Below are 9,813 nucleotides of genomic sequence, written 5' to 3'. Positions count from 1 at the left end.
CCAGCTTCTTCCAAACCAACCCTGGCTACAGTGGTGATGATCTTTAAAAATCCAGCTTGTCTATTTGCATCACTCACATGGGACAGATGTGGGATAAGCTGTGTGGGGCACCACACTCAACTGCCCAGCAGATACACATCAGCTACTTTTTAATCATGATAAGAGCAGGAAACCTCCTATTGCACAGGACTTCAGTTGTGCCACAGAAAAACAGCTGAGCGTGTCTGACATCTGCAGCTTTATTCTCATATAAAAGGTTAAAAGCAAAGCTAGAAAAATGAACCTATTGCTACACACTTCTAGGACAACACAGGGCAGTAAAGCTTTTATTGCTAAGAAGAACTAACGGAAGGCTTGAAAGCTTATCTAGCATTCATTTTTTGTTTTTAAGTAACCCAATTTGAAGCTTTTCAGTCTTTAAAGCCCTCTTGCCTTTCTGGAATGCTTCAAAAGGAAGATGACCTGAGGACAGTGTCTGCTCTCCGGAGGGACCAGACCAATTCTCTGCATGAGGTGCAGAAATGGGCCACCAAGGAATGACAAATGAAACACAACTGCTCGCTGGGGACTCGTGCCGACCATCAGACAAGGCAAAGCTGCACAGCACCCAGGGAGCTGGACCCTGCAAAAGCAGCAGTCTCTGATGGCCCCTCAGCTGTGCCCACACCCCAGCAGCTGAGGCACAGATGGGCACCATGGATTTCATCAAGCAGAGCCAGGAGCTGAGCCCTGGATGTAGTGGCTGTGGATGTCCTGTTCCAACAGCTGAACTGCCCTTCTCTTGGAGGGTGAGACAACAGGCAGTAGGATACTGAATGCTCGTGGGATCCCTAGAGTCCCCTGGATTATGCTGGATCAGAGCCTCCTGAGGGACTGACAGTGCAGCCACTATGGCTTTGCAGGTCTTGCTGCAGTTAGAGCTGCCCCTGGGGGCAGTGGGTGCCTTAGTCTTCAGGGATTGGGGTGTTGCAGTTCCCATGGTAAATTTTGACCTTCCCCTCACATTGGAAGTACTGGTCAAACACATCACTGTACCCATGGTCCCTCCACCATGTGCAAAGCTGCCGGTTCCACGTGCAGTCCAGCACATGGAAAAGCTCTGGATGTTCCATCCCCACCATAGTGAAGAAGTCCTGGTCCCCAAGGTGGCCCTTGAAGTGGTACTTCTCTGTCAGCTTCTGCACCATGGTAGGCTCCAGCAGCTGGTTGTAGAGCTTGGATTGCCTCATGGCTTCCAGGTTCAGGAGCAGGACACCGCTGTTGAAGCCTGGCAGCCCATCAGGAGGGGGCTCCCCAACTTTGGTTTGGGGGTTCTCACGGCGATACTGCCAGAAGGTGTGCCTGGAAAGAGAGGAAGAACAGGCACAGGGATGTCAGGGAGTGCAGCCTGAAGAGCAGCCACCTCAAGTCTGGGCAGATCAGGATCACTGCACAGAATCTACCACCCACCCATGGGATCTCACCATGCTTGTCTTCTATCTGGAAGCACCCAGCCTCTCAGAACAGCCAGTGCTTCACAGGCTGCCTTTTTCACCATCTCCCTGCACAGGATATTGTCCAGACTTCAAACCATGCTGCTTACCATCTCTAAAGCCTCTTTTGTTTCTACCAGCATCATTCTGGTGAGCCAAGTGGACACAGGAACGTGTGACTGCTCACACGGCTGTGCAGAGACAAAACCACATCCCCAGTGCCTTGGGTGAACCACCAGAAGTGTCCTAATTTCAATTACCTAAGCAAGCAGCCCAGAAATGTTCTTCTTTCTCAGTCCTGCGTCAGGGAATATACCTCATCACACATACACAGGCTGCTCCCACTTGCAGGAATTGAATTAATCCCTTGCTATTCCCCAAGTAGCTGGACCTGCCCCCCAAAATTGCTCCCATTCAGTCTGACTGTCTTCTTCCCTCAAACAGCATCCTCTGCTGCAAAGCTGAGCACCTGAGAGCAATCTGAGCCTGTTGTTTCAGAGGAGAGCAGGAGAGACCTGTGACCCCCACCACCATCTCACAGCCCAGGGCTGCCAGCACTGCTCTCTCCTTCCATCCCTCACACTTAAGGCAAAGTTATGGGTTTTTTACACCTTGCTATGAAGATGTCAAGGAGAAACACTGTTAGAAAGAATAATCCAAGACTGCCACTGGTTGCTCTTCAAACCTGTCAGACACCATCCAAGTCTCCATGCAGCTTAGGTTAATAAGAGCTTGTTGGTAGATTTAGCACACAAATGTTTAAAGTGGTCCCATGCTTGGAAGCTAAAGCTGGACTCCCTCAGATGTAAGAAAGATGCAGGGACATTTGCCCCTGGGACAGCTCCAGAGGCAATGCTATCACTGCAAGCATTTAAATTTAAATTTTTCTTCTAAGAAGCTGTTTTGGGCTCCCACTTGCCTAGGGACTCTTACAGCTTGTACAGAGATAGACTATCAAATCCATCCTTCTGGCCTGTGCTCTGGATCAAGGTGACTGCCAGGATTCTGCCATCAGCAGAATTATCCCAGCAGAAAATGTGGCTCTATTAATGATGTCAACTGTGAATATCTTTTTTATTTCCTGATCTGGAGAACCACAAACGTCATGCAGCATCACTTCCTTAAAACTTTCCATTAAAGCACTGATATTTCCCATTTCATTAAGAGGTTTTACACCACTCCCTTTCACATGATTCAGAACAGAAAGGGTTTTTTTGAGTGCCAGTTTTCCATGGAAGGAGGGCTCAGTCTTGAAGCAGTCGTATCCATGTTTCCCAGGGAAGGGGGGTGGAGGAGGGACTGCCTCATCAGAGCTCATGAGCAGCAGTGTTTGTTGGATCTAAAGGGTAGGGAAAGGATAAAGGGCTCTGCCTCTGCAAAAAGCAGCTGTGTCTTGAGGACAGGCAAGGACAACTCATGGATGGGTTGCTCCTCAGAAAAGGAACATTCTCCATGCAGCATAAAGGGAAGCTCAACCTGCAAAGACAAGCCCCAGCCATGTACCAATCCGCCTCCTGAAGTGCTCAGATCCAGGGAGTGGCTCAAGCCCACCTCAGCATCCTCTGCTCTTTGCTTCTCCCCAGCAGTGCCAAGAAAGCCATCCTTCTGCCCAGAATGTAATGCTGGAAGCTGGCAGGAGGGAGAGGGTAAGCAGAGCCACAGAGGCGAATGTATTTCCATCTCCGCAGCAGTGAAGCTGATTCCTTTCACATTCTTACCTCCAAACACATGCTGCCCAAGCTAAGGGACAAGATTATAGCCACTGCAAGCAGCCAGGATTAAAAAATTGCAAGCACCCAGACCCTCAGGATTGCCAGGCCATGGGGGGGCTATAGCAAACCTGTATCACAGGACTCAACTTTCCAGCAATGCCGCTCCCCAGATGACGCGTGGACGGCTGATACCGTGCCCTTTTCTACAGGAAGAGGCAGACTGACAAGCAGCAATTGTTCAGCCCTTCCTCCCAGTGCTGGCTGTGACAGGGCTGTCCTCCCCCGGCCGTGTGTGGGTGTGGGGCTGGCAGGGAGGGCAGGGCCATCCTCAGGGAGCTATGTGACGTGAGATCCAGGATGTGATGAGCTCCAGGTGGCTCAGCAGTCCCCATGATTTGGGAACCTGCTCACAGCTGAGCACAACCTTGCCCCTGCTGGGCTCAGGCCAACCAAGGGAAAGGTGTCCTGGCAGGGCCACTGGCAGCTGTTTAGACAGGATTTTTCTTGGCTTTTGTCTTTCAGGCAGGTTTTGGTAGTGTCCTGTAGGGGCCATGACAGAGAAGAGCATGGCTGAAAGGCACCTCCACCCAGCTAGAAGTGGAAGAAGTGACGAGTACAAGAGCATTGTTGTTTTCAGAGGAGATGGGGCTGGCAAAGCACAACAACCAGCCAAACAACTGACACAGCCTGACCCACTCCACTCTGTCCTGCTTGACATTGTCCCTTGGCACCCACCTCAAATTTTGGCAAAATAGAAGGGAAAAACTCCAGGGGCTGGATGAGCCTGTTGTCAGGATGTGCCCTTGAGACAATCATCAAGGAACTGAGCCCCAGCTGGATGCAGTGGAAATGTCTCCCTGACCCAAGCCCTGGAGTGGCCAGGACCTCCCTGGGAACAGGCAGTTCAGTGTGCCCTCCTCTCTGTGCCCCCAGCAGCACAAGCCTGAGCAGGAAGGCAGCCCAGAGACGCTGGCACCACCAGTATGCATCAGGGCAGGAAGCTGTTAGCCAGGAGAAAGGGAAAAGAAAGGAAGAGGAGGCATTTGGGGCTTTTGTTAACTGCTCCAACCCATCTAGATGGGAGGGGACAGAGGTGACCTGTGGCCCCAGACCCCGTGCCATGGCGCAGGGGAGCCGTGCGGGGCCTGCCCGCCTGCCGCCCCAGCAGGCTTTGCTTTGAGGAGCTGTTTATAAACAGAGCCGGCGTGTGCTAGGAAACATCTGGAGAAGAGCATTTCCAAGCATTCAAACGCCAGGCCCAGGCAGCCCAGATAAAAACACTGCTTCCAGCAGGACTTCCCTTGCTGGCCCAGCACAGGGCGCTGCGGCCGCACCTCCCCTGCCTCGCAGCCCGGCGGTCACAGAGCTGCCATCACTCCATTCCAAACGCCTGGCTGGGGACAGCTGCCAGGGCAGAGGGACCACTCCACCCACCAGCTGTATTCTGCAGGGCCTTCTCTTGTTTTCATGCACAGCAAGGGACAAACAGGTGGGGGAAAGACTTTGTGAACTTCCACTCGTTTACTTCAGCTCTGAGTTACAGGACAACTTCATGGGATTGAGCTGGAAACCTCTGGTAAAGCAGCTGTGTGCTCGAGCTGGCAGGAAAGGCAAGATGCAGGGAGACCAGCAGCAAGCTCAAAGCACTTGCCCCAGAAGCAGAAGACTGGGCTTGTGTGCCTATATCCACCTGATGTTCAACCCTGCCACACCAGCTGTGCAGCTGCTGAGGATGTGGACCTTCCCCCTGCATCCACATCTCCAGGAATGCCTCCCTGCACTGCCATCTGGGGAATCAAGGAACCAGGTCAAAAAGACATGAAGTGAAAGGAGATGCCAGGCCAGACCCAGGGTGGCTGTGGTTAGAGGATGCTCCTGGAAGGCTGCAGGGTACAGCCAGTGTGCACTGCATGAGCCTATGCAGCATGGTACCCAGGGAGGAAGACTGCATGGCCTCTCCCTCATCAAAGGGGAAACAATGCCAACAGTCATGGGCTAAAGCCACAAAAATAGGGAATCTACAAGAGTCTGGATGTAATAAGCACGCCAGAAAGAGTCAGCTCCTTGCTGGAGATCACTGATTTGCTCATACCTCTTTCCAAGGGCTGCTAGTTTGGGCAGCTGTGTGGAGAACAGGATGGGCAGCAGCAGAGGCCAGTACTGAGGATGTGTTTTGTCAGCAAGCCTCTCCTACAGGGATCAGGGGCTGGGGCACCCTGAGCCACATTCAGCCAGGCATGAGGTTCCTGGAGCAGAAGGGAAATATGGGCTGCCAGCCATCCCTCTCTAAGCCACTCCAACAGCAGCCCTGCCAGCCCAAACACCAACTAAAACAACAAGTGCACGCTCTCATACCTCCAAATACGATGTTCAGTTCCTGAGCCAGAACACGGATGGCTGCTGGCGTTATCCCCAGCTGCAGGCGTGTGCCCAGCTGGCAAACACTACTGCTCCTGTGCAGTGAGCAGTGAGGCACAAGTGCACCCTGCTCTATGTGCTGCTGGGGTGGCAGGAGGACACAGCACCTGGTTGTGGTCCCCCCAAGCAATGCCTGGCTGAGCTGCCCACCTGGTGGTGCTTGGCACCTGCAGGGTCCCAGAGAGCTGGTCAAAGGGGCAAATGGGATGGGAACCCCAATGTGAAATATGCAGTGTCCTGATGGGGACAGGGGATGTGCCTGGAATGGAAGAGAGCAAAGGGAGACCCTGATAGCAGCTTCTGTCCTGCCTAGAGGAGTGGGTGTGGGCAGTGGGGAGGGGAGAGTGATGGGAATGAGGGCATGGTCATTCAGGGGGTGATGGTAGCTTTCCCCCTTCTCCCTTAGTACAAAGTAAGAGCACAGCCAAGAAACTTCCCTGCACCCTTCTCCTCTTGGCTAATCCTCATCGTGGCAGGAAGCTGTCAGCCCCTTACCATCACTGTGTTCAACTGAGATCAACCCTCAGGAAAAGGCCAGCTCCCTTTCCTCGCTCTCCTCCCTGCTCCAAAAGGCATTGCTGCAATGAAGGTGGGCCCTTCCAAGTTTCTGCCACACAAAGGGAGGCAACCACCCGGGGCTGCGCCCAGAGCAGCACCCAACCCAGCTCCCTCCCGCTGCCCTGGCAGCCGGACCTCAGCCTGGTGAGCTCAGTGGCTTTGCAACAAAGCAGCCCTTGTTGCTAATTGCTTATTTGCCATGTGCCATTGCTAAACCCCTTAAGGAGCCAGGGCAGCAGGTTTAGTACCAGCCCACTCCACAGCACCTTAGCTGAGGCTGAAGAGCTTGTGCAATCCAGGAAATCCCAGCTCCACACTTCTCAGGAGCACCATGTACCCCGTGATATGCAGTGGCATCACCAACAGTGATAACACAGCAGTATCCCTTGCCCTGTAGGGGAAACTGTCACCCTGGGGCAAAACAACAGCAATTTCCATCCCAGGACAAAGGGCAGGATCTACTGGTATGCATACCAGGACCACCTTACCCTTCTCTGATGGGTTCAGGGTAAAGGTACAGCTCAGGCATGGAAAACACTGATGAAGCAATAGACTGACCTCTTCAATGAGGACATCAGTAATTCCTTAATAAACTTCTCACGTAATGCACAAATTATGTCTGTACAGTGCTGGTCTCTACCACAGCCCAGCCTACATGCCAAACTTTTAAAAGGCCCATGTTCAGAGCAGCAAATTGATTCTCACTGATGACATTTCTGTGTGAACTTAGTTCAAAAATGGGAACTCTTAAATAGATGACAAATGACAACTTGTGAACACAGCTTATGAGCAAAACCTTTCTTTGGGACAGACTTTCAAGAGTGGCCCTCCTCACCACCAAACATTTGTACAGCCCATGTCAGTGCTGAAGTCATCCTCCAAACAGAGGTGGGACCATAAATTCCTGTCTGGGTCACCTCAGTTTCCTTCCCTCTATTGATCAGACACCTGTGGCACTGGTGTCAGTGCAGGGCAACTACCTGTGTGTGTCAGACCATCCTCTATCAGCACCAGTACAGGAGGGGGGACAACCCGTCCACAGGGACACTCTAGAACACTGTGGGCCGAATTACTGCTAAAATGGCAGATTTCTATTAAAAACTGTGAATAAACTCTACTCTGGCAGTGTCTCCTGCCTGCCTTGGAAGCATAGGCTGCCTGCTCTGGGACACCCTTGCCTGCCAATGGGACTGTGGGGAACAGGGGAGATGCTCTCCCATTGCAGAAGCTCACCTGCTGCTCAATATTATTAATACTGTTTGTGATAATCAGTGCACAGTTGTGTTTGTCAGATCTCATCCAATTTATTCATTGCTTTTAAATGACATTTCAAGTTTGCATCATAGTGGGAATAAATTGGACAGGTCCTATATATTAATGATATTCATAGTTGTAAATGACACAACTCCTGACCTTCTCGGGTAATTTTTTTAAATTGGAGGTAAAGCTGAAGTCCTGAAATTAATTCTGTTTCCAGTTCCTTGCAGGTCCTGTTTGTTCTGTAATTTTGGCTGCTTCTTGGCAGTCACTGCCAAACAATCCCTAGAACTTGCTGCAAATCAAGTCAAAGTCTTGAAATGGTTTAAAAATCCAAAGTGCACAGGGTTTGGGGCTTGCAGGACTGTGGGCAGGCAGCATTGACATCACAATGGCACAAATGCCAGGCACAAATTCTCCTGCCTTTACTCCTGAAAGGGCCTGGGGAACAGAGCCCTTCGTGGAAGCCAGCTCCCTGCTTCCTCAGGGCAAAAGCCCTTGGAAAAGAGTAAAATCTCAAAGTCAGGGCCACCTGTCTGCGCATGAGAAGTCCACCAAACCAGGAAAACTCACGGGAGGACTGAAAAGCTCCATTGCAGGCAGCAGCCCACCTGCAGTGTTTTATCTTACAACCGCCACTGCTGCCTCAGCCAGGGAATCCAGCTGCTCCTTGCTTGCAGCTGTCAGCCGTACTTTGGGGTTTTTTTTAGATCTCAAGAGAAGGTACAGAATGTACTGTCTCAGCCCAGACTCTCTGACAGCCTGGCCTGGCTATGGATTTAGCATTAGCCTGCTCACAGACCAGGATAACTCCTTTCCTCGTCCAAACATCTGACAAAGTGACTTAGCACCAGTGTTGCTGAGCTCCCAGCAAACACCCAGCGCTGCAAGTGCCACGGCTCCACATCTGGAGCTGCACAGTCCTGCTTCCACCCGTTAATGGCCTTCTCTGGGTTATTTTAGCAGCTCTTAAACAAACAAAATGCATGTCACTGAGCACATAGCACACTTACAGCAGCTCCCACGTGAGCACAAGCAGAAAAAAAGCTTTTCCTTCCTACAAAATAATGTCCTGTTTGAGTTCTCCCTAGGTTTTAGGCAGAGGCAAAGGCGAATGGCCTTGCAGCCACACAGGAACACAGTATCAGCCCTCTGTAGTCTGTAGCTGCCCCTTTGATGTAGATATCCTTTCCTACTGGACAAACTTTTATAATTTCCAACACTGTGGATTCCCAAGATGCTTCAAGCTTTAATTAGCTTTTGGACACAGGGGACAGCAGTAAAGATCTCAGCCAACAGCACAAGTGGAGGCAGCAGTCACCATTCCGGCCCTAGCTGTGTGCATTCCTGGACCTGTGAAGCTCTGGGACTTCTCCTGAAGCCCATCTTCACAGCAGGTATCTTCCTCCTACATGGAGGGGGCAAAAGCACCCATCTGAGGACCTGTGGGTTAGGTCCTCCCTGTTGCCAGCAGACCATTCCTTCCCAAGGACACCTCCAAGGGGAGCATGATGGGGACAGTGCTGAGGGCTCCAGGTGGTGCTGGCACACTGGTGGGCACCCAGAACCCACTGCCACTGGCAGTGCCAACAGCAGCAGTGCTTAAGGAGAGAAGAGGTTGGGATGTTTGTGGGGCATGGCACGTGGGCCTGGGGTCAGGCCAAGGCTGCTGAGAAGCTGTGCAATCAATACCACTGCTCTGCTTCCTCTCACATGCCACCAGTGTGACCAGAGGGATCTATAACCAGGAAATGCAGTAAGAATAGGGTTTAAGCTCTGCCCTTAGTAATCTGAGAGCCTTCAGGACATTTTGGGGAGTGCCACAGTATTTCACCACTCTGTTCCTCTCAACCATAGGGCTGCTTTGAAATGAGGAGTTCTATCCCTTTGGCACCTGGCAGCACTCAGCTCCTGTGTCTGGGAACAAGTACTGAGCCAAGCCAGGCTGGCAGGGAGGCACGGGTAGGTCTGGGCTGCCCTGGTGTGAGGATGTTGTGCCCTGACAGAAACCCCACTATGCTCCAGCTGCAGCCCCACTGTTCACACCTGGCCAGCAGGCTGAGGGGCAGCAGGCCACGCTTCCCTCACCAGCCACGGCACTCCTACACTGCCAGGAGCATGGCTGAGCTGTTCCGCAGGTCGAGCATGTACCCACACACCCCCCAAGGACAGTGACCTGCCTGCCCACCTGGTCACTCCCATGCAGGCTGCAGTGCTTCTATGCATGTTTCCTAGCAGGGCTCAGGAGCACCAGAAAGCCTGGGCTTCTCAATTTGACCAAGATCTGGCACGGAAGGGTCAGTGCAACATAAATATTTATACAGACCATTATCACTGTCTATGTAGCCTGGTGAGCAGGACTGGCCAGCACAACTGAGCAGCTGAAATGCTGCAGG

The 9,813-nt window shown here is 52.0% G+C and overlaps 1 protein-coding gene across 1 annotated transcript in view; it reads right to left on the bottom strand.

The window, feature by feature from the left end:
- Window positions 1–220: 220 nt before the first annotated feature.
- Window positions 221–9,813, bottom strand: part of XXYLT1 (xyloside xylosyltransferase 1) — a 33,640-nt gene continuing 24,047 nt past the window's right edge. The window contains exon 4 of the mRNA XM_033068913.1: window positions 221–1,341. Coding sequence (XP_032924804.1) covers window positions 945–1,341 — 397 coding nt within the window. The 3' untranslated portion in view covers window positions 221–944. The remainder of the gene's footprint in view (window positions 1,342–9,813) is intronic.

Source organism: Catharus ustulatus, chromosome 10 (assembly GCF_009819885.2).
Source record: "Catharus ustulatus isolate bCatUst1 chromosome 10, bCatUst1.pri.v2, whole genome shotgun sequence".
Lineage (NCBI taxonomy): Eukaryota > Metazoa > Chordata > Aves > Passeriformes > Turdidae > Catharus > Catharus ustulatus.
The sequence above is the reverse complement of the archived record's forward strand: the minus strand, read 5'-3'. Positions and strand labels throughout refer to the sequence as shown.